The sequence below is a fragment of the Sus scrofa genome, chromosome 10 (genome assembly GCF_000003025.6).
Source record: "Sus scrofa isolate TJ Tabasco breed Duroc chromosome 10, Sscrofa11.1, whole genome shotgun sequence".
NCBI lineage: Eukaryota > Metazoa > Chordata > Mammalia > Artiodactyla > Suidae > Sus > Sus scrofa.
This window is the reverse complement of record NC_010452.4, coordinates 55,102,909-55,128,429: the sequence shown is the minus strand read 5'-3', so window position 1 is coordinate 55,128,429 and position 25,521 is coordinate 55,102,909. Positions and strand designations below refer to the sequence as shown.

The 25,521-nt window shown below is 36.8% G+C and overlaps 1 protein-coding gene across 1 annotated transcript in view; it reads left to right on the top strand.

Moving 5' to 3' along the window:
- MALRD1 (MAM and LDL receptor class A domain containing 1) overlaps positions 1 to 25,521 on the top strand; it is a 598,238-nt gene that overhangs the window by 252,614 nt on the left and 320,103 nt on the right. The window contains 3 exon segments of the mRNA XM_021064964.1: positions 2,280 to 2,527; positions 6,246 to 6,309; positions 6,312 to 6,520. Coding sequence (XP_020920623.1) covers positions 2,280 to 2,527; positions 6,246 to 6,309; positions 6,312 to 6,520 — 521 coding nt within the window.

Below are 25,521 nucleotides of genomic sequence, written 5' to 3'. Positions count from 1 at the left end.
AAATTTATAATTATTTTGTAATAAAAGATTATATACCTTAAAATCCCAAGAGAGTTACCTTAAAAATGTAAACATTCCAGTACTGGGTTATGTAGTGTCCCTCCCCCCATTTCCACCTAGGACCTACGGATGTGACATATTTGGAATCAGGGTCTATGCAGATGTAATGAAAGAAAGTGAGGTCATACTGGAATAGGTGGGTTCAAACGGGGGGTCACTGCTATGGTGCAGATTTAATCCATGGCCCAGGAATTTCCACACACACATGAGCATGGCCAAAAAAATTATGCGAAATGAATAAATGAATAAAATGATACCTTAATCTTAGAAATTTGATAGTAGGACCTTAAAGACATGAAGTTAATGTTCTTTCAAAACGATGCTTTAAATGAAATATAATTTTATTCTTAAGAGGATATTGATCGATGGAAAAGTTATAGCTCTTAGAAAGGGAGAGACTGGTTTGCTTGATGATCCAGCTGCAAACAAAGGTGATCATTTTCTTTCTGCCGGCACACCTGTCTGGCACTGGCATTAATTGCTCCATAAAATGCCAGGAGTTGGCATCTGCACAGAAGACTGTTTGCTGCTTTTGCTCACCTGGCACCTATGGGAAATTGTTGAAAATGAAATTATAGGTTGCTTCCTCTTACCACAGTGATATGAAATTCAAACAACTAATGCCTACTTGTGTTTTCCCCACTGGTATGTTAAAACTAAATATTCCAAGGAAACATATCTTCGAGACTATGGTAAATATTGAAAGCAAAAATATGTTTTACATTATTGAGATTCATGTATTTATATGATTTTTATTAAAAAAATTCAAGACTGTTTTTCAGCCACACATATTATTTCCTTATACAAATAGCCTTTGTAGATGCTGGTTTCTATGGAAATCTGGTCCTCATGGGCTGCTAAATTTTCTTACATAAGGACAACTGAATTAGTTATTTTATTTTATATTCTTAGCCAAGACAAGAGTTCAGATTACAAACAAGATGATGAGTTGTAATTATTGATAATTTCAACTGAATAAAAAAATGTAAACTCTAGGGCAAGCACTGAAAAAAGTTTAAAAAAACAAAATGTGTAACCCATTGGTTAAGAAAAGAGAAAAAAATAAAATCATATAAAATGATCAGTTAAAGGCAGAAAAAAAACAGAAGACAAAAATATGAACAAGGAATAGGGGCGAATAGAAAACAGTATCAAATATGGTAGCTATTAATCCAAGTTTATCAATACTTACTTTGAATAGCAGAGGTCCAAATGTAAAAATTAAGAGATAGATTTTCACAGTGGATCAAAAATAAGACCCAACTACATGTCTATAAGAAACCCATCAAGATGCTTATAGATTAAACGTAAATGCACGGAGAAATGCATGCTGTGACACTAGTCAGAAGAAAACAAGAATAATAGCAAGGAACATTACCAAGGATAAGCAAGGGCATTACATTAATAGTAAAGGGGTCAAATTCTCCAAGAAGACGTGACAACCTCTAATGTGTATGTACCTAGTAATGGAATGTCAACCTATGTGAAACAAAAACTTAGATAACCACAAAGAGAAGAACCCCCCATCATACTCAGAGATTTCCACACCCCGCTATCAGAAATGGATAGATCCAGGGAGAAATCCATTAAGACATAGTTGAACTCAAGAATTCTGCCTAGCTGGGAAATGGAAGAAAAACTTAAGCAATGTTAATAAAATATTCTTAAAATACCCGGTAGGTTGTGGTATTTAATGCAACTAAACACATTTAATTTCCGCAACTTCCTGTAATAAATTAAATCATTTGTTTTAACCTTTTCTGTTTCATACTTTTATCTCCAAATGAGTCTCTATTTAAAAAAAAAATTACAATGATTAATAACTTTTGCTTTAGGCAGCATTTCCCAAGCCACACTGTATTACAGAAAAATAAACTTCCTAAATTTCCTACAAGATCTGAGAAGCTAAGATGAGAAGAGAGAAGAAATAAATTACATTGGCCAAATAAGTATTTGGAGGAGGAAATGTGTGGGATGCTAAAGATATTGGTTCATGGATTCTGACATTGGGACCAGACTGGTGAAGAAATAAACTCACAAAAGACATTGAGATAACTGTGTGTAACAAACTAAAATATCCTGTGTTAATGTTGTTGTCAGGATAATATTGTGAGGTTTTGATTATTACATGATGTGGCAATCTTACTCTAATTTTGAATTTCATGGCTTATCTGCTAACTTCCTCTTTCTCTCCACCATATATGGGAAATGTTTTCCAGGTACTTCCAGAGGGAGCTGTGATTTTGAATTTGATCTTTGTTCTTGGGAGCAGGAGCAAGGTGACGACATTGACTGGAATCTGAAGGCCAGTACCATCCCTGCTATGGGCACAGAGCCCGCTGCTGATCACACCTTGCGGAATATGTCTGGTCATTACATCTTTATTAAGAGCTTGTTCCTGCAGCAGCCCTTGAAAGTAGCCAGCATTTCCAGCCCAGTCATAAGTAGCAGAAGCAAAAACTGCAAGGTATGGAAGCAAACCAGAGGTATTATGAACAACTCCAGAGAGAGTCAAATATAGAAATGGAATGGCCAGGCCCAGACCAGAAAATGAGTTTGAAGGTATTCAACTTGGAAGATGTGACTGGGCGGGATAAAGGGAAGTAAGGATGAAAGGGAAGACCTGTTGGAATAATGTATCAATTTTGGAAACCATTGGAAAATGTCATAGTTATTATCTAAAACCATGACAGGACAAAAGAAGTAAATTACCATGGCATCCATTCAAGGAATTTAGTACTTATTGGAGTTATGGGAATTTCTCCATCAGAAAGAGAATTAAACAAAGAGGAGTATATATGGATTAAATAATTCCAAGAATTAGTGTTCGTCCTGGTTGGCACCATGATAAAATGATTGAGGAATTCTTCTCAGAAAAGGAAAGACTGAAATTGACTCTTTAGAAAGTAGAATTTCTGGAGGAAGGAAGAAAAAATTCCCTGTGAAAATTTTAAGTGAACATTTGCAGAGTGTTTAAAGTATAAATAGAGTTGTTTGGATCTTCATATGATGACTATGCCTTTGCAAGTTCCTTCGCTTTCCTTTATTTATTGCTTGCATGATTGTTTTTTTTTTTTCCAAGAAGGACTTGAGTCAGCGAGGCTAGGAGCTAAATTTAGCCTTACATATAAATTAAGCACTCAGAGATGACTTCACACGATCTTGTTATAAGAGATTAATGTGTGAATAAATGTGCCATTTACTTATATTTGTGGCAAGAGATGCAATCTCCGTAAGATCCCAACACATGTATTCTGTCTGGTGTATTCTCCAATGTCTGAACACTTAAAGGATAACAAATTACATCCAGAAAGTTGCTAGCTGATCAAAGGATCAGGCTGGGAGACAATAACATGATTTAAATCTTTATTGTCTTCAAATTGTAATATTCTTATGTATCTGTCTCCACAAAATGAGAGCCCTTACCCTAGGAAGGATACACATTCCATCTTTGCTCAAAGGCTCCCAGCTCTACCTTTAACTATTACAGGTGTTTGTTGCTCTGTTTTATATTGACCATTCTTCACATCTGACCATTGTCCTAGTCTAATACTTGGCAAACCTTTAGTGTGTCTTAAGAGCTTTTCTGCCTCATCTTAAGTTGATGTCATAGTGGACTGTCATGGAGTCATCTCATCTCTCTTCAGGCACATTTGACAGATTTTCTGCAAGAAAGCGATGTGATCAGAGTTTTAGGGACATAACTGTCCACAGTTCAGAATAAATGTAATAAATCATACAAAATTACATTAAACTTTATTTAATTAGTTTGGTAAACAGTTGAGTTTTAATCAAATATATTTTGTCTGTTTTTGATGTCTTCCAAATTACTTGATACTTTCTCAAAAGTAAAACCCCAGCATATCAGATTTTATATATGTTGAGTGTGTATCAATAAATCTCTGTCTATCCATAGATATTCTGAAATTTGCAAGTCAGTTCTAGTCTTAAAATGCTAATTAAAATTTAAACGTGAAGTATGTTAAATTCAGTTTGACTTTTAAGCTTTTCTATTTAGACTTCCGAGAATGTTCAAAAGACTTATTTTTTCCTTTTCTAGTAACTGAGGATATCACTCATTAAGAACTATAGTCCCCGCTGTTTTAAGTATGTGTGTGAGAATAATGAAGTATGGCTAGGAGAAATGTCAAAAATTTAATGATGAATGGTTCATTTTATGAATATTTATGATATAGATTGAATACAAAGAAGTAAGGAAAGGTCATGCTGGGAATGATTGGGTCTCTCATATATAAAAAATATGTTTATCAGGTTATCCCAAATTTCTGTGAAAATCCTGTCACTTGACCTTGTGGAATGTCTTCAGGCAGAAAAAAAATCAAATTGGGGATTTTTCTTCCTTTTGAGGAGTGAGTGGGATGCAGAGAGGAACACAGACAGAGATTGATGAGGGCAGAGATCAAACCTCTGAGGAACTGAAATTTCTGGTGAAAATGCCTCTTTAGAAGAATTCAGGAGTTCCTGGTGTGGCTCAGCAGTAACAAACCCGACTGGTATCCATGAGGACGTGGGTTTGATCCCTGGCCTCGCTCAGTGGGTTTAGGATCTGGTGGTGTTATGAGCTGTGGTACAAGTTGCAGACATGGCTCAGATCTGGTGTTGCTGTGGCTCTGACATAGGCCGATGGCTACAGCTCTGATTGACCCTAGCCTGGGAACTTCTGTATATCTCAGCCACAGCCAAAATAAAAAAATAAAAAAATAAGAATTCAATACTCAACAGATTTTTATTCAATGTTGCCCTGTGATTAGTTAATTGTCATCAGGTTGTTCTCTATAAATGTCATGTTTAGATGTTTGTTTGCATGTCCACCCAATGGCATCATTTAGAAAATGGCCTCAAGAAGGTAAAGACGTGTTTACTGTGACATAAAGCATATGCTTTAAGTTTTCTGCACAAGTAAGAAGACAAAATGAGGCAGAATGCTGGGAAGACCAAGTCTGTGACTGACAGTGGTCCACACAGATGTGTGATCTGCCTGTTGGGTAGATTCCTCTCTTGCCTGTTGACCCTGCTCAAGAGGCTGGCCTCGGATCCTTTCTGTCTCTCACTCTATGCCACCCAGTTTTGACCAGTCCTCCCCAAACAAGCCATAGTGGTCACAGAGCTCATGTTTTCTAACATTAATGGGTTAATCAGGAGAAGAAAAATTGCTGGATCATAGAATAATACCTGAAGTTTTCATCAGCTAGGAAATTTGCAGAGTCACTTCACATGGCTTACCTACTCTTGATGCTCTTCGATGTGTTACATATATGGTTTAATCACATTCTTTACCTTTCAAACATGTTCATATTCTTTCTCCAGAATATAATATCCATGAGTGCTAGTGTTGCAAAAATGTCATTTTCCTGTGTGACAATTCTACCACTATTGTTTTCCTTCATTCATAAAAATGACAAAAGCTTAGAACACTCTGATTCTCTGTTTTCCTACCTCTTAGTCTTCTCCTAGAATTTCCCCTGATGTCCTTATCTGTGTAACAAATAGCAAAAATTGGGTAAACTCTGTCTTTGAAGCATTGAAACATTAATCCCTGGAAATACTTATTTTAATTTTTACTTGGGGGGCTCCCAGTCTGCTCGTCTGAAGCATTTCAAATAAAATTTGGAAATTGTTATTCTAGTGTTTTTTCTGTATGTAGTAGAGCCTTGAGGATCTTGTAGACCTGAAAATGTATTTTGAGGGCAAGGATGTGATAGAATAAGTGATTGAGTACTCTGCTCTTTTGAAGAACGTGATTTAAGTTTCATGAGATCAAAAACATTTTTCTTTAACATTTAATGTTTCTTAATCATGAAAAGTTTTCCTATATAATACATCCCTTCTTAATATTTTTATTCCTTTGACTTTAAGAGTTTATGGAGAAATTCTGCTTTTGAAAGTCACAGAAAGGATGTGGACTCTTCTCATTTTTTCAACTCCGCTTCTATTTGGTCCTTCCTGTAGTCTCATATACCGCAACATATGTTTGAAGGCTGGCCTAACTTCATTCAAGAGTAGCGTTCTCATAGAACAATAGAGCATACAGATCTACTTTTCCTTCTGCAATTTGTTAATAAAGGAGATTTATGATATAATTGATATATGATGTTAATATAATTGGAAATGAGGTGGAATTAAATTTTATAATTAATATGTAATATTCTGATTCTTGGTTACAGATCATTTTTCATTATCACATGTATGGCAATGGCATTGGAGCCCTCACTTTGATCCAGATATCAGTTCAAACCAAATGAAGGTCCTACTCAACCTCACTGGAGAACAGGGCAATTTCTGGTGGCGGGAAGAACTATCTCTGTCTGGAGATGAGGACTTCCAACTCAAGTTTGAAGGCAGAGTTGGGAAAGGTCTCCATGGTGATATTGCACTAGATGATATCGTGCTTACAAAGAATTGTCTAATCTCTCATCACTCCATGAAAGAAGAACCCACAGTGCCTCTTCAAAAGGTACATTTTAATGTGTGTATGTTTGGTATTTTTCTAGAGTGGTAGGTGATGAGGAAGGACATGGGACAAAAGTGATATAAACATCTAGTAAATCATTGTTTTCATAAAAAAAAAATCTTCTTGAATCTAAAAGTTATCTTTCAAGGCTTTCTTGTTCATAACAGTGTCTTCTACTATTTTCTCCAAACTTTAGGTATATTTATCAGTTCCTGAGTCCTTAGTTTTGTCAATTTTCAGTCTGATTCAGAATTCAGTCCTTAATAAATATTGGTTCACTCTTAAAAAAATATATAAGGACATTAAGGAGTTCTCTGGTGGCTCAGTGGGATAAGGATCCAGCGTTGTCACTGCTTTGGCTTGGGTGGCTGATGTGGCATGGATTTGATCCCTGGCCCAGGAACTTCTGAATGCCGAGGGCACAGTCAAAAAAAAAAAAAAAAAAAATCAAAACCAAACATTAAATTTTTTTTTTTAACTTTTCAAAACTTATTTATTTATTTATTTTTGTCTTTTTGCTATTTCTTGGGCCGCTCCCGCGGCATATGGAGGTTCCCAGGCTAGGGGTCGAATCGGAGCTGCAGCCACCGGCCTTCGCCAGAGCCACAAAACGCGGAATCTGAACCGTGTCTGCAACCTACACCACAGCTCATGGCAACGCCGGATCGTTAACCCACTGAGCAAGGGCAGGGACCGAACCTCATGGTTCCTAGTCGGATACGTTAACCACTGCGCCACGACGAGAACTCCAAACTTATTCAATTTTAACTAGATGTTATCATTTACATTTTAATCTAAAATGTCCTTTTGTAATTTGTCTAAAGATTTGTATTGGAATGTTGGGTTGTAGATGTTCAATATAGTACATGCAGTGAAAATGTAACAAGTGGAAACAGCAAGTGGCATTAATTCACATGTTAGTGGTATGAAATTAAATAAATGCAGTAAATGTTAAAATAACAGGGCAATTTTTATCAATGTCATCTATTAATATTCAAACCATGAGTTTAGTGTAGAAAATAAAGTATCATTCTTTTTGTCTCTAAATTGTATATCATAATTAGCAAAAACAAAAGTGCTTTAAGAAGGAGAACTAATTTATTTGCATTGACTTTCAACATGGCAGATGGAACAGGGTATATTTTCATTACTGCCTTAAGTTCCTCATTCATTTTAAAGGGAATGCTTTGATTTGGCTAAGAGGAAATTTCTGGATAAATATTTCCCTGTTGACAATTAGTTAGGCTAGGCTCTTTGCCTGATGTTTCTAGTATGATATGAAAAGGACAGAAGAAAACAAACATTTCAAACTGTGTTGAGGATAAGTAAGTATACTATGTGAATTTAATGTAAAAGCATTTCAGATATCTCAGCCTAATCTACTTTGCAAGAAAATTTTGCCTTCCGTTCTGTGTAGCAAGTTTGATGGCAGCTATATTACCTCTTATACAGGTCTAGCCTTTCAAATAGTACATTTGTGATTTTACTGAAAAAGTAATCTCATAGTCTCTGAGTAGTGAGGGAGCAAGGTTTTATGCTGAACCCCTGCAAACTTTAATGAACAACTACTCAATGGGATGTCAGAGGAACAAACTAATCTTGTTGGGAATTTAAAAATCTTAAATCTGTGAAATGTGGAATAAAGATACTTTAAAAAAAAACTTCCAAAAGGAAAATTAAAAATATGTATAAAGTGGTACAAATTATATGTTAATTATAAAGTCAAGGGCACATATTAATTTTGCTAGAGTTCTTTCAATATCTTTATGACAGTGAGGTATTAAAAATTTCGAGGAAGAGAAAATAAGAGAATATCTGATCTTAAGACTGTCTCAAGGTGGAAAAGAGAATAGCAAAAACATCTCAAATATAATTTTAGGTTGGATACAATCAAGTGGCAGGAGAAATATATAAATATTTATGAGGATGCAAAGAAAATAAACAGCCAGTTAGGGGTAGCTAATTTGAGGCTTCTGTACTGGCTGGGTGGGGGTTTGGAACTACACTTGGGGCTCATAGGAAAGATTCCTTCGGTGTGTAGCACAGAGACACCCAGGGTGAGCACAGCAGGACCCTGCAGTGAATGTGGGGGGTGAACACGGTAGGCAAGTCCCAAGGTTTAAGACACAGCAGAGACGGGGTCCAGCAGACCGTGAGGGGCAGACGTAAGAGAGTAGTTTGACTAAAGCGGCACCTTGTGCAGGACTCTATGACATAATTTCCTTTGTAAAGCTAAACTGGGACCTAAACTGGGACCAACTTGGATAGCAATTTGGTTTTTTCCCCAAATGAACCTACACTGGAAGTATATTGAATGATCTTAGAAAACAAGCACGTGAAAAAGAAGGAATGAAAGAAGGAATTAATACAAAATGAGCCAAAAAAGAGATAGCGTATTCATGTATAGAAGCTATGGTAACGGGTCAAAATGGCTGCAGTAAATACAGAGCAAATATGCATATATATGTATAAATCAAAACCTAGAAATGAAACAACCCCCCCCCCATTTTCTGTCATTTATATTATTTGGAACATTCTGAAAATGGAGGTGAGATAATTTAATGTTCTCATAGGTATCTTAGCTGTGATGCTTACATTCAAAAGCAGCAAATGAAAAAAAATATTTATGGAGTTACTATTCCCTGAAACTATTCAATGTACCTTTAGTTGTGCCTACAGAAATTAAAAGTATATGCCTTTTTCTTGGTAAAAGTGAAACGCTAAACGTTTTTAGAAATGATTTAGAAAAACTTGGAGTTCCCGTCGTGGCACAGTGGTTAACGAATCCGACTAGGAACCATGAGATTGCGGGTTCGATCCCTGGCCTTGCTCAGTGGGTTAAGAATCTGGCGTTGCTGTGAGCTGTGGTGCAGGTTGCAGACGCGGCTCGGATCCCACGTTGTTGTGGCTCTGGTGTAGGCTGGCGGCTAGAGCTCCAATTGGACCCCTAGCCTGGGAACCTCCATGTGCCATGGGTGGGCCTAGAAAAGGCAGAAAGACAAAAAATAAAAAATAAATAAAATAAAAAAAGAAATTATTTAGAAAAACTAGGACTTCATCATGTGTTCAGAGGACTCTATTAGTCTCTGACATTTTAAAGGAAGGCAGCATGTATGTATATATGTAGGTAAGTATATATGTGTGTGTGTGTATATGTGTTTACATATATTTGTGGGAGAGTCCTGAACAAATGAAAAGAAAAAGTCAAACTCCTTTTTTTTTGGTGTTCACTAAGGTTGGTAGAGGAGAAATGAGTGACATCATGGATGTCACTAACAGAAGTAACAGAAGTAAAATGTAAGCCACATATGTAATTTGACATTTGCTAGGAGTTATGTTTTTAAAAAGAGAAATTAACTTCTATAATAATTTGCATTAACTCAGTATTCCCCAAGTATTATCATTTTAACACAAAAGCCATATAATAGATATGGTATGTTCTTGTTTTGATATGCAATATTGTTTGATATTTTGTTTTCTTCTAAATCTTTAAATCCAGTATATATTTTACAGCTGAAGCCCATCTTAATGTGTGTTTTGAGTTTTCAGTAGCTGCTCACGGCTAGTGGCTACCTTAGTGGGCAGCACAGAGAGGAAGTGATGGCTATATGGCACTTAGGGTACCATTTGTGAATTCCCAAGAATTGCCATTGTATTCTTAAATAGAAGCAAAAATTACACCCCACAGCTAAGTGGAAAAGCAAAGGTACCATGTTCTAGTTGACTAAGCATTAATTTCAGACTCTCTTCTTACTAGTTATGTGTGGTACAACTTCTCTGAGAGTCAAATTCCTCATTTATGAAGCAAATAAAATCTAATTCTTAGGTTTTTAGGTCCTTGAAAAGAGGTGATCACCTATGCAATTTACCTAGTTTCATGTTTGGTGTATGGTAGGCATTTATTCAATAAACATAACAACATTTTACATTATCCTCTATTTTGGTCATCTTTACCCGTATTCCTTGGGCGGTGTAGCTATTTGAATACAAGCCTCCATTATTTGCATTTTATTAAGAATATATTTCCATCATATTTTTTAGCAAAACCATCTTTCTTGCAGAATTTGCAAGCACAGAGTTAATGTATATTCATTGTAATCATTCAGTCTATCGTTTATTGAAAACCTCTTTAATTCAATAGTTTTGATTTGTCATGAATAATGGGTATGTATGTGTATATATTTGAAATGTTTAATATTTCTCAGTTTCTGTTTACTGCAAAAACACTCGGGATGTTCACAGATTAGAGAAGGGTAAACGGCATTATGTTCCATAAGCAGTGGCGACATCCATTAAACTTTTGGAAGTGACTCTAGTTCATGCACACTTTTCATCTGATTCAAGTGCATAGGCTAATATAGTTCCATCAAGGACAGCTTAAAATAGAAAAGACAAGAGGAAGCAGAACATATATATTTAGGAAGAAGCAATTGAACTGAATCTGGAATCAGTGATTCTAATCAGTCAAATAAGACCCAGAGCTTTATTAGCAAAAGTAATATTTCGTTGTTATTGAGTCTCTAGAAGGTATATTTAAGAGCTTATTTTGGTGGCAATTTTGTTAATTGCTAAATGATGATGGATAAAAATAATTGTTTAATGAATTTTAATAAGAAAAAGATAATCAAGATTCCTCTTTTAAATGTCCATATGCAGATTCAGCTGCTATCATATTCTCTATGTTATTGGCAGATATTTAACAAAAATTTTAACTATATTAAGGACAGGAATCAAGTAAGTCTTAATTTGTGTGTGTGTGTGTATGTGTGTGTGCATTTTAAATCCCCACAGTAATTTCCAAATATGAGTTATTCAACAAATATATTTTGCTTAAAAATGAGTATGGGAGTTCCCATTGCGGCTCAGCAGTAACAACCCAACTAGTATCCATGAGGATGCGGTTTCCATCCCTGCCTGGCTCAGTGGGTTAAGGATCTAGCATTGAACTGAGCTGTGGTGTAGGTCACAGATGCGGCCCGGATCTGGCATTGCTGTGGCTGTGATGTAGTCTGGCGGCTACAGCTCTGATTTGACCCCTATGCTGGGAATTTCCACATGCCACAGGTGCAGACCTAAAAAATAAAAATAAATAAAAGTATGTAAAGCGGGGTGGGGGGGGGTCTAAATGGATTAAATGGATTACCTTCTCTTTGAGATTGCTCATTCTTAAGAAATATTTCGTGAGAATTTAAAAGGCTGGTACCTACTGAGGAGAATGCTGGCATAGCAACTCAGGGTCCTGTGTTGGGGAAATGTGGCTGGTTGTAATTGGCTCTGTAAGTTAGTACAGCCTGTATCGATCGCTTAGTGCAAAATGCAAGTGAGTTTTAAAGAGATGAATGTGGACTTTTACACTGCTTACTCCTATAAGATGTCTGCTGATCTACTTAACCTCTCTAATTCTTATCCTTCTTGTCTCTCTCCCGCAATTTCCCTTCTCTCTTTCCCACTGACTGGAATGTGGATGTGATGGCAGGAGCGATCTTAGTTCACGAGGTTGAATAATTGCTTCTTTAAGAAGCAACAGTTAGAAGGAGTCTGGTCCCCCAAACACAAAAGAGCTAGGATGTCAGCCCAAGGTTGTTTAGCTCATACTCTTATGTGAGACAGAAAACAAAACAAAACAAAAAACCAACCAACCAAATAAACAAAAACCACAACCCCTCCCCCCCTAAAAAAACCTCTCTCACTTTAGGCCACTATTATCTTGTGGTTTAGGATAACAGCCAAGTGTATATCTTAATAAAGGGACTTATTAGGGACTTATATTTTCAGGTTTTTTCGGATGTGTAATTATGATGTTTATTTGTTTTTTGTTTTTTTTTGTTTGTTTGTTTTTTGTCTTTTGTCTTTTTATGGCCATACTCGTGGCATTTCCCAGGCTAGGGGTCAAATTGGAGCTATAGCTACTGGCCTGCACCACAGCCATAGCAACTTGAGATCTGAGCTGCATCTATGACCTACACACAGCTCACAGCAATGCCGGATCTTAATCCACTGAGCAAGGCCAGGAATTGAACCCGCAACCTCATGGTTACTAGTCAGGTTCATTAACCACTGAGCCATAATGGGAACTCCAGGATCTCTAATTTTCCAGCTCTCACAGAGAAAGACATTCTGTGATGGCTGTGTTGATAGATCGTCTCTGGGGGAGTCAATTCTGGGAGTCACCCCCTTGGGAACTCACTAGATATCTCTCCTCCAACCTTTTCAACAGTGTTTCAGATATGTAATTCTCTTTACCAAATCACTTTCTGTTTTAAGTATTTATAGGCGTTTGTGTTATCTGCTCTTAAATGCCGACTGACTTCAGCACTTTGGGTACCAAAGATTTGATTGTATTGTTTGAATCACTTGTACTTGTATGAATGTTCTAAATGTTCCATTCTGATTTTAATAATCCAACTTCTTCCCAGCCAGTGAGCCAATGTCACTTAAAAAACTGCTTGCCGGGCTTGATTTCAATTTCTATTATAATTATGCAACCTGGTAAGTCAAACACTGGCTGATTTTTGCCTAATTCAGACTTTTCCCTATAGGCAAAAAAGAAATTTCTTTAGGGCTGTGGGAGCAACACCTTGAATCTCTGACCAAGCCTTAAACCACGAATTGAAAGTTCTGAGTCAATTATTTCTTTTTATAAACTCTGTCCATAAACCCAGTGTAGCCAACTCTCTCCAATAATGCATAAATTTCTTTTGCATGTCATATTATCCTATGGATTTTCTACAGTTTTGCTTTTTATGGCCACTTCTTTCTCCGTAACTTCAGATGATATTTAAATTATCACGGAGTACCTGGACCTACTAGTAATAACTTTCTTCTCACTTCTTCCAAATCTAATCAGATCATGTAAATAATACAGATGAACACAGACAATGAACATTTAATGAGGTGGAGCAAAGATTAGAAGGAGGGTTGGGAATTAGCCAGTCAGATATCTAAGGCTGTTCCAAGAATAGGAAGGTGAATGTCCCAAGGCTGAGACTATATGACATGTATAATTTTTCTCCAGGGTAGCTGGAGAGAAAGTAGAGGGGAAGAGGTGGTGGGATAGGAGATCAGAGGAGTAATAGGGAGGCAGATTTTGTAGGTTATGGTAAGGACTTTGGCTTTTTACTCTGAATGAAATGGAGAGCCATGTGACATTTTAAAAAGAGTGACGTGATCTATGTTCCATTTAGAAAGGACCACTTTGGCCAAAAAGGATAATTTGGAGGATAACCAGCCTTGAACCTGTAGAGGAATTTCTTTATAAATGGAAGCATAGGGCTTGATGGAAAGGATTGGCAAGTGGTGCAGAAGAAAAGAGAAAGAACCGAGAGAAGGAAGGGATGACCACACAACAGGAGAGAATAAGAAAGGCCTGGGAACTGGAAGTTATTGTTTTGCTTTAAAGGGTTGGGATCATAACATCCAAAGTCAGGGATAGAATTAATAAAGACATTCTCCTGTCAACTTTGCACCGGAAGTGCCTTATGCTGTATTTGTTGGATAACTGCTGAAATGGCTTAAGTTTTAGTACCTGATATAGCAACTTATAATGACTGTTTCATTTCCTGTTAAATGACTGGTAATAGTGATATTGTAAAAATATGTTCCCTTCCATTTACAGTTTGGTCCTTAGGAACTCTTAAACAAAAAACAGCATTTGTATTCTCTTAAATAATACATGCGTTTATGTTTCTCATAAATTTGTTCCTCACTGAAATATTTATAAGCAAAGTTAGAAATGGCAATGCTATTTGCATTAGCTTGATTGTCAAGCTAAAATTAAACAGTTTTTGCTGTTTGAGTCCCCCCCCAGTATATTCTGGTTAACTAAAAACCTAGAAAGTCATATGATAAACTATTTTGAATGGTTGAATGTAAGAGAAACAACACAGATTGCATGTCTCTTGGAAGAAAAACATGATTGTGTGTAATCGAATATATTTTATGTCCTAGTGAACTGAACATGTTGGAAAATATTAGGTTTACTTGAAATGCCAATTGGCTGTACCCTGCTTATGTCGTAGTGGAGATATATGCCGTCTATTTTTTAACCGTATCATTGTTCCAAGAACATGTCCTTTATTCAATTTATTTTTTTCCCGCATAAATTATTTCTTCTATTACTTTGTGGAAAGAATATTGGGAATTAGAATATCCAAGTGCTATTAATTTAACTGATATTTGATTTTATTAATACATATTGTCTGCTTTAACAGACATATGGATAAAATGGAAACAGGTGTAGGCAAAGGAAAGGAAAAAAAAAAAGCTTTATTGCTTTGCCAGGCAAAGGAGGCCACAGCAGGCTAATGCCCTAAAGACTGTGCCCTCCTTTGGGAGAGATTAGAAAGTGGTTTTAGAGTTTGGAGTGGAAAATGGGGCCTCAAATAAGAATCAGGGTAGATGCAAACTTGTATTCTTCAAAGTTGGTGTTTAGTGGCCCCGGGACTGATTCTGATGGTCCTTCTCTGGAATGAAGAATGCTTCACAACAAATTTCATTTGTTGGGGTTTTAGTTCTGCAGAAGGGCTCAAAGATATTGCTATGAGTATCCCTTGAGGAGGAACCAGGATCCTGCCCTGAGACTGCACTGTTGTTTCTTGATTGCTCCTCTCATCCCCACATCCCTTCCCTTCCTTGATTAGCAACTGTTTGAACCTGCCCTTGGAAGCCAGGGGAAGGTCTTGGAGGCTGAATGACGTTTATTTCCTAAAAACAAATGGGGGAGAAAGGCTTTTGTGCCCAGGAGCCTGCAGTGTCACACTTGATTTCAATAACCAAAACAAAATGATCTAATCAGAATATTACTCGAAAGCCCCAAATTGCTGATATAAAATTTTGTGTCAAGATATACCTTAACTAAAATCTTTCTAGTTAAGGAAAAAGGCTTAACATTTTTAGATCTAGGTTTTTTTCCTTATTTGTTTCTATTTATAGCTTTGATCTTCCTTCTGAGATTATTTTCTTGCTCCTTGAAATATATCAAAGAGATCCTTTAGTGATGATCTTTTGATAGTAAATTCTAATTAGATTAAATGTTTTCATTTCAACATGACGTTTGAATGAGAGCTGCACTGGATATCCATGTTTAGTTTGGCCATTGTTTTCTGTTAGATATTTTTTTAGTTTTAATTTTTATTGTGAAAAACGTGCAACATAAAATTTACCATTTTAAGTGTAAGATTGTGTGGCATTAAGTGCATTCCCATTGTTGTATAATCATCACCTGCATCCACCTCTAGGACTGTTCATCATCCCAACTGAAACTCTATACCCATAAAACAATACCTTCCCATTTCCTCCCATTCCCTGCTCTGGTAACCACCATTCTGGTTTCTGTCTCTATGCATTTGATTACTCTAGGCACCTGATGTGAGTAGAATTGTTGCTGGAATTCGACCTCTGTCTGCTGGTGCCTAATTGAAACACAGAGACAGAGTGTTGGGTAAAGGAGAAAAAAAATTAGCTTTATTGATTTGCCAGGCAAAGGAGGATCACAGCAGGCTAATGCCTTAAAGAATGTGACTCCCCTTTAGAAATAATTTCTAGGAGCTTTATAGTAAAAAGGAGAAAAACAGGTTTTCAGATAGGAATCAGGATTGGCACAAACATGCATTCTTCTTTCTCTGGGGAGATCTTAGTCATCAGGGCTGGAGTCAGGAGACGTCATGATGGTTGTCTCCAGGGTGGCCAGAATAACAGGACTTATTGATCAGAGATTAGAAAGCTAGGCAAGTTCCTGAAAAGCACCATATGCTAATATAATAATCTTTAACCCACAGGCAGGTATGCTCAGGGTGCCTAATCTTTAGCTTATGGGTGATTGTGGTTAGGGTCAGGGAGAAGGGCAAGGAAGGACTCTGAGCTGTTCAATATCAAAGTATTTATTTCTAAAAGAAGCATAAGGAACATAACTTTTCTTTTAGGTGTGTAAGATACCTACATCCTTGTGTGTATCCCTTGAGAGTGGACCAGGATCCTGCCCCAAGGCTGTACTGTTGGTGCTTGACTGTTCCTCCCCTGTCTCTGCATCCCATCCCTGCCCTGAGCAGCAACTGTCTGAACTGCCTCTAGGAACTCAGGGAAGGTCATGGTGGCTGAATGAAGCCCATTTCCTAAGAAGCAGAAATGGGGGACACAGAAAGGCTTTTGTGCCCAGGAGCCCCATAGGGCTGTGTCTGGTTTCGGAAGCATAAAATATTTTGAAATATTATTTTTGAAACTAGCCTACTCTATATAGGAATCAAATAGTAAATTACTAACACAAATAACTCTAATATTCTTACTACTGTTTTTTTCCTAATTTTATTGTAATTAATATGCAACATTGTATTTGTTTCTGGTGTACAACTGAGATAATTAAATATTTTTATACATATGAAATGACTACTACAATAAGTCTAGTTACCATCTGTCACTATACAAAGTTGTTACAATATTACTGACTATATTCCTTACGCTGTATTATCACCATAATTTATTTATTTTATAGCTGAAAGTTTGTATGTCTTAATCCCCTTCACCCGTTTCATCTTTCAACCCAACCCACTCCCCTTTGGCAACCACCACTTTGTTCTCTATATCTATGTATCTGTTTCTGTTTTGTTTGTACATTTGTTTGCTTTTTAGATTTCACAGAGAAGTGAAATCATATGGTATTTGTGTTTCTCTGTCATACTTGAGTTAATACCCTCCAGGTTCATCCGTGTTTCTACAAATGGCAACATTTCAATATTTTTTATGGCTGGTCATATTTACGATGTCTTTAAGCATTTATCTATTGATAGGTTGCTTCCATATTTTGGTTGTTGTAAATAGTGCCACAATAAATAAAGGGGTACATGTGTCTTTTCGAATTAGTGTTTTTGTTTTCTTCATATAAATACACAGACATAGAATTTTTGGACTGCTTGGTAGGTTGTTTTTTTGTTTTGTTTTGTTTTGTTTTTAAGGGCCACATCCATGGCATATGGAGGTTCCCAGGCTAGGGGACTAATTGGAGCTGTAGCCGCCAGCTTATGCCACAGCCACAGCCACGCCAGAGCCGCGTCTGCAACCTGCACCACAGCTCACGGCATCGAACCTCATGTTTCCTAGTTGGATTCGTTAACCACTGAGCCATGAGGGGAACTCCGATAGTTCCATTTTTAATTTTTTACGGATGTCCATAATGTTTTCCATAGTGGCTACACCAGTTTACATTCCTACCAACAGTGCAGAAGTGGTTCCCTTTTCTTTGCATCTTCACTAAATTTATTGCTTCTTACCTTCTTGATAATAGCCATTATGACAGGTCTAAGGTGGTTGCTCATGTTTTTAAATTGTATCTCCCTGCCGATCAGGGATATTGAGCATCTTTTTCATGTGCCTGTTGGACCTCTGCATTCTTCTACAGAATAATGTCTATTCATCCTCAGCCTAGTTTTTAATTGGTTCCTTTGTGGATTTTTATTTTCTTTCTGAGATTGAGTTGTATGATTTCTTTATATATTTTAGGGATTAACCCTTTATCCAGTATCTCATTTGCATATATCCTCTCCCATTTAGTAGGTGGCATTTTTGTTTTGTTGGTGATTTCCTTCGCTGTGTAAAATCTTTTTAGGTTGATCCCATTTGTTTATTTTTTGCTTTTGTTTTTTTCTTGCCTGAGGAAACAGATCCAAAAAAATATTGCTAAGATGAATGTCTAAGAGATTCCTGCCAACGTTTTCTTCCATGAGTTTTATGATTTCAGGTATTCCATTTAACTCATTGATCCATTTCAATTTATTTTCACATGTGGTGTAAGAAAGTGGTCCAGTTTTGTTATTTTGCACGTAGCTCTCCAACTTCCCCATCACCATTTATTCTCTTTTTTCACCATTGTATATTCTTCCCTCCTTTGACAGAGATTTAGCAGATGTTCTAGGCTAATTCGATATCCTCCCGGTATAGTCTAGGTGTTCTTTGAACTGCTGAGCTTTTTCTATTTGTCTTATCTTTTTGCAGGGTGAGTGAGCCTGCATGAAGGCCCCTCAGTTAAATCTCCCTATTGAAAGTTGCTGTCTGGAGTGTGGTTCCCATAGATACTGTGTCTCTGTCTTTCCTACCTGTTTCTATGTGGTTCATGGGTCCTCCCTGTGCAGAAGTGGTCCAATCAGCCCTCAGGTCTCTTTTAGGAGGAGATGCTCTGTGTGTAGCTATGGATTCAGTGTGTCTCCTGGAGAAGCTGGGTTCAGGGTCTTTCTATGCTGCCATCTTAGACCCCTCCCTCCTTTCTGTTAGATATTTTGACAGACATTTTCTCACTGCCTCTTCATTTATGTTGTTATGATCAAGAAATTAGTTCTTGGGAGTTCCCATCATGGCTCAGCAGAAACAAATCTGACTAGCATGCATGAGGATGCATGTTTGATCCCTGGCCTCACTCAGGGGGTTGAGAGTCCAGTGTTGCTGTGAGTTGTAGGTCGCAGATGTGGCTCAGATCCTGTGTTGCTGTGTCCATGGTGTAAGCCAGCAGCTACAGCTCCAGTTCAACCCCTAGCCTGGGAACCTCAATATGCTGTGAGTGCAGCCCTGGAAAAAAAAGAAAAAAATTAATTCTTAATCTAATTGCCATTCCTTCCTAAGTAATGCCCTTCCCCACACTATTAAGATTTTCTTTTTCTCTGGTATTCCTCTAAGTTATGTGAAATAGAGTAGGTTTCTCTTTATTTATTCTTCTTTAGAGTCAGTGAACTTTCTAAATCTAAGGACTGAGGTTCTGCATGAATTCTGAAACATTCTAAGTCATTATGTCTTTGAATATGGCTTGTCCCCCATTCAATCTTTTCTATCCTCTGGATTTCCGATAAGACCTACGTTGGATCTTCTCATCTTTTCCTTTTTAAAAATAAAGTGTGATATAGATATCAGTGATATGTACAGATCTTCAGCAGAGTTGACCGTTGAACCAAGCTGACCCCCTGCACAGTTGAAAATTCATATACTGTTATCTCTGCCTCAAAAACAAAGGAATTGCTGAAACAGTTGGGGGTAGAATCAGCACCCAAACCCTAGTTCTTTTGATTTCACATATTATTCCCTCTAATCAACATGCACTTTTCTGCACTTAATTTACAGCTCTGTAAAGTGAAAATACAGGTACTATATTTATTGAAAAAAAATACACAAATAAGTAGTTGAAACCCTTGTCAAGGGTCAAGTATATAATATAATGGATTTCGACAAATGTATACCAGCATTACCCAAACCACATCAAAATATTGAAATTTCCTTTACCTCAGAAATGTGCCTTTTTCTCCTTCTCAGTAACACTGTCCCCCATTCCTTCACTCAAAAACAATCTTGAGTGCTGATGTTTATCTCCATATATTAGATTTGCCTGTCATGAGCATCCCATGTCTGGCTTCTTCTGCTTAGCATAAGCTTTTTGAAATTTATCCATATTGTTGAGTGTGTCACTGGTTTGTTTATTTTTAATCCATGAATAGTATTCAACTCTGTGAATGTATCACAGTGCGTTCATTCATTCTGTTGATAGACACATGGTTATTTCAAACTCTTGAACATTGTGAATTAAGCTGCTGTGAAAATTTTTGTTCACATCTCTTTGTAGAAATGTGTTTTTTTCTTTCTTAGAAATATCCCGGGCTACAAATGCTTGGTTGTAGAACAAATGTGTATCTCGCTTTATAAAAAACCGGTTTCCAAAAATGATTATATCATTCACACGACTATCAGCAATGCGTGAGATTGCCTGTTGCTACTCATTCCTTTGATTTGTGTCTGTCTTTTCAGTCTAAGTAATTCTGGGGAGTGTGAAGTGGTATCTCATCGTGGTTTCATTTACTTTTCCCTGATGGTCTTTGCTTGTGCTTTTGTTCATCTGTATATATTCTATGGAAACATCTATGGAATGCTTATGTCAGCTTTTTTTTTCTATTTTTATCTAGTTGTGTATTCAGTATTGAGTAATGACATTTATTATATACCCAGGATATAAGTATCAGCATATATATGTGTTGCAAATTTTTTTCTCAGTGAATTTCCTATTTTTTATTAGTGTCTTGGTAATAAAAAATGTTCACCTTATCATTTTTTTCTATAATGATTACTGCTTTCTATGCAGTAATTTGTGGTCACAAATATTCTTCTGTGTTTTCCTTATTTGTGGTCACAAATATTCTTCTGTATTTTCACATGTTTTATTTTTTTATTTTATTTTTAAAAATCCTTTTAGGGCCACACCTGTGGCATGTGGAGGTTCCCAGGCTAGGGGTTGAATCGGATCTGTAGCCGCTGGCCTACACCACAGCCACAGCAATGCACGATCTGAGCCGCATCTGCTACCTACACCACAGCTCTCAATAATTCTAGATCCTTAACCTACTAAGCAAGGCCAGGGATCGAATCTGTGTCCTCATGGATGCTAGTCAGATTTGTTTCCACTGTGCCATGACGGGAATTCCAATTTTTACATAAGTTTTAGAGCTTTTGTATTTAGGTCTCTTTTTTTATATTTACGTCTATATATGCATGGTCTTCCAGTAACATTTGCTTAAGTGACTTTTGTTTACCTATTCATTTCCTGGATGCTTGTCTCAAAAATCAATCACATAAGTCTAAATCTGAAACTGGTAATTTATTCTCTTCTGTTGATTTATTTGTCTAATCTTACTACCATTGTCCTATATATCTTAAATAAATATTATTTGATTTTGATAGCACTGTATCTATCAATTTGGAGAGAACTGGTGTATGAATGATATTGAGTTTTCCTATGTATGGGCATGGAATGCCTCTCCAATTATTCAAGTATTCTTTAGTTTCTCTCAGTACCACTTTGTAGTGAAATTATATAGGTGGCGTACCCTTAAGAAAACTATCTCCAACTTTTAAATAGTTTAATGCTTTTGTTAGTGGCACCATTTTATTTTGTCTTATTTTGCAGAGGTTCATTGCTGGCATATAAAACTACAACTGATCTTTGTATGATAAGTTCATGTTTTTTATTATATCAGTTCTAAAAGTGTAGTCTTTTCATAAATTCTTTATGATGTCAAATCATGGAACATGTGATAAAAGACAGGGTTATTCTTCTTTTCTGAATGTTAAGCTTTTATTTATTTTTCTTGGTGGCTAGAATATTCAGGGCAATGCTGAGAATAAGTCATGGTCAGATGCATTTTGCTTTGCTTCTGCTTCTCGTGGGATGCACGCTGTCCTTCTCCATGAAGTATGATGTTAGCTGTCCTTTATCAGTTTAAAGAAGTTTCCTTCTATTCCCAGTCATCAAAGAGATTTAATCATGATTGGATATTACATTTTGTCAAATGCTCTTTTTGAATACATGAAAAAGAAAATCATGTGATAGTTATCCTTTCATATCTAACTGTCGGTATTACATTAACTGATTCTCAACATTAAACGAGCCTTGCATTCTTAGACTTAACCCCACTGGATTAGAATATATCATCCTACTGAGTGCTAGATTTTAGCTAATATATTTTTTTGTGGATCTTCACATTTATATTCATGTAAAGCAGAGTTCTGTAACTTTCTTTTTGTAATTTTTCTTTTAATGACCTCATCTTTCATTTTATAGATTTACTTTGTATTTCATAGAAATTTGAGTTGCATTTGAAAAAAATATGTTTTAAATGACCTTTCTTTTTAACTGCCTGCCACACAGTTAGAGCTTAGTAATTATTTCCTAAATAGAGTAACGAGAAAGGCAAAGGGATTTCCGACAAATATGGGTGTGCAGTCAGCCGAGGTTAGCAAGGAGGCATAAATTGCAGGAGCAATACTGTCAAGAAAGCATAGAAGTGGACAACTACTTCGTAGATTTATTTTTGTTTATTTTCTGTCTTTTTAGGGCCACACCCACAGCATATGAAAGTTCCCAGGTTAGGGATCGAATCAGAGGTGTAGCCTCCAGTCTACACCACAGCCCCAGCAACACCAGATCCGAACCACATCTGCAACCTACACCACAGCTCACAGCAATGCCGGATCCTTCCTTACCCACTGAGCGAGGCCAGGGATTGACCCTGCGTCCTCATGATTACTAGTCAGATTCATTTCCGCCGCGTCACGATGGGAATTCCCTATAAGATTTAATTATTTAGAGGAGTTTTATATCTCATTAATACAATCAAGGGAAAGAAAAATAGGAAATACTTAAGTACAGGGAAAATAATAATTGTTTAAGCACTTTCATAAACTTAAATATATTAAGGCGAGGACAATTAAGACAAGGACAATATTTGTGTAGTTATAATGAGAGAGACACTAAGTATGAATTTTACCAAAAATTATAGAAATTCATGAATGTATATGTAGGGAGTGAAGTATATGTGCTAGAGGAGAGCAGCGTAAGACTCGTGTCCTTATTTCCTGTTGTGCAGGGGAGATTGGTAATTGCCATCGGCCCGCTACATGGATTGAATCATGAGCTTCTGCAGCTGCTGACCCTCAGTGCCCTCTGAAAGGAGCTCAGGGTGGAGACCAGGAGCGAGGCACTCTGTGCCCTGCGAAAACGGGCAGAATAGGTCTTCACATAGTTAGATATTTTCAGGAGAAGGTTTTTTGGGCCCAATTCTTGCATCTCCTTGTATCTAGAAAAGCGCTAAAATCCTTCATGGTGATGTCTGCTACTCATGATGAGCAGTAACCTTCATGAGACGAGCAGCAAACTTGTGCAACGTGTGTGTGTTGTTTCATTACCTCCCACTTCACCAGAATCACATATATACTGACCTCCCCCTTCCTCTTTGGAGGGGTTTTTCAAAGCTATCTGAAATGTTGCCTCCCGGCGATAGTCCTCATTTTGCCCCAAATCAAACTTAATTTTCAGCTTTTAGGGTGTGCATATTTTTAAGGCCACACTATAGGACTAAGGCAATAGATTATATATAAAATTAAAAAATCAAGAATTAGCATGACGGGGAGTTCCTGCTGTGGCTCAGTGCGTTACCAACTCAATATCCATGAGGATGCAGGTTCCATTTGTCTTGCTCAGTGCGTTAAGGATCCAGCATTGCTACAAGCTGCGGGCCTATGTCGCAGATGCAGCTCAGAACCCACATTGCTGTGGCTGTGGTGTAGGCTGACAGTTGCAGTTCTGATTCGACCCCTAGCCCGGGAACTTCCATATGCCACAGGTGCAGCCCTGAAAAGAAACAACAACAACAACAACAAAACAGGAATTAGCATTATAAATATCTGATTTAGACATATCAGAAAATACCAGGCAAAACAGATAAAAGAGTAAAAATAGAAATGAATGTACCCAGGTAAGGCAATGTAATGAGCATGGAATGAGACATGGGCTGCTTGAAGTAATACTCAGTTTATAAAAACAACTCCACTTATGTATCATTTTAATAAAAATTACAAGTAAATTAAAGGATGTTTTATCTAGATAAGAGAGGTTAATATAATGCATAGATAAGAGTGTTCCGGTTTTTCAAAGACAATCCTCAAGACTGGGATTGAGAGGCAGACCATACATTTTTCACTGTAATTATAGTCTTCATAGATAATCTACAGTAAGATCATTAATGATGAAAAAGAATATTCTTGTGAATTAAAATCCCCTGGCCAAACAGCTCTTCTCAAGTGGACTTTAGAAGATTAAAATTTTTAGAAGAGGTGAATTTACACTTGGGTGGGGGTGCAGCTAAGCCACCGCTGAAATGTATGCTATTTCAGTGGCTGAAACAGAAAGACAAAACATTGGTCTCAGTTTTTTCCAGAAGGTTTACTTCTTGCATGTTAGCATATGCTAAATGCACTGAAAAAAGAATGACAAGGTAAATTCTGAGGGAAAGCATCTCTGTGAAACTTAAAGGAATGCCTTCTTGTATGTTTCTCACATTTTTATCTGTATTATTCCTCACATTGAATTAATTGCCCTTGGATCTATAGGCTGGACATTATTCAGTGTTTTCCTAAAAACTATTAAGCTGAATTAACCAGGAAGCTTTGGCAGTTTTCATACTGTGTTGTGGTGTAATGCAGACACCAGAGTGAAAATATAGGGCAGCATGGAGACCAAAAACTTGGGATTTTCTGTTGGTTAAATTTGCACTAAATGTACAAGAACATACATTTATCAACTCGAAACAATTTGTGACTAGCTTGTTTCTCCCTCACATTGGATAGTGCAAAAGCAATTGAACTGAATGAAATGTAGTTCTTTACTGCTCACTTAGCATAAATTATTGTTTGTACCAGGAAATTTTTTGCGAAGCTATTTGTGAAGAGAGTTTAATTTTGGCATCTTTATCGCCTTTCCAAAGAAAGTTCATTTAAATGTGTGCATGCATTAGCTACTTTTAAATGTTTTCCATGACTTAGACGGCGTATATAAATAATTACTTTTTTTTCAATACTTCAGTTATTTAGACTGCATGCATGGCACAATAAAGTAGTGATGTAGAAATTCATTTTCTTATAATGCAGAGAACATTTTAATATACTGAAAATTATATAATCTTGCCAGAGTATATGGCTCAGATTTCAATTTATATGAATATCTGTATTTCAGATAAATTAAAAAGTTCAGTGTTAATAGTCTTCATGATAAATGTTCACATTAAAGATTTGAAGATTGGGGTTTCAGTTGTGGCACAGCAGAAGCAAATCTGACTGACTAGTATCCATGAAGATGCAGGTTTGATCCCTGGCCTTGCTCAGTGGGTCTGAGATCCAGAGTTGCTGGGAGTTGTGGTGTAGGTCGTAGATGCAGCTCGGATCCCACAACATTGCAATGGCTGTGACATAGGCTGGCAGCTGTAGCTGTGATTCGAGCCCTAGCCTGGAAACTTCCATATGCTGTGGGAGCAGCCCTAAAAAACAAACAAAAAAAAAACAACAACCACAACAACAAAAGATTTGAAGATTGGTACAAAGCCCAGTATCACAAATGATATAGACCGTTTTCTGCAAAGTATTGTAAAACCTAATTAGTATATTTTTGAAACCCTATGCACATTTTTGTAGGAGAT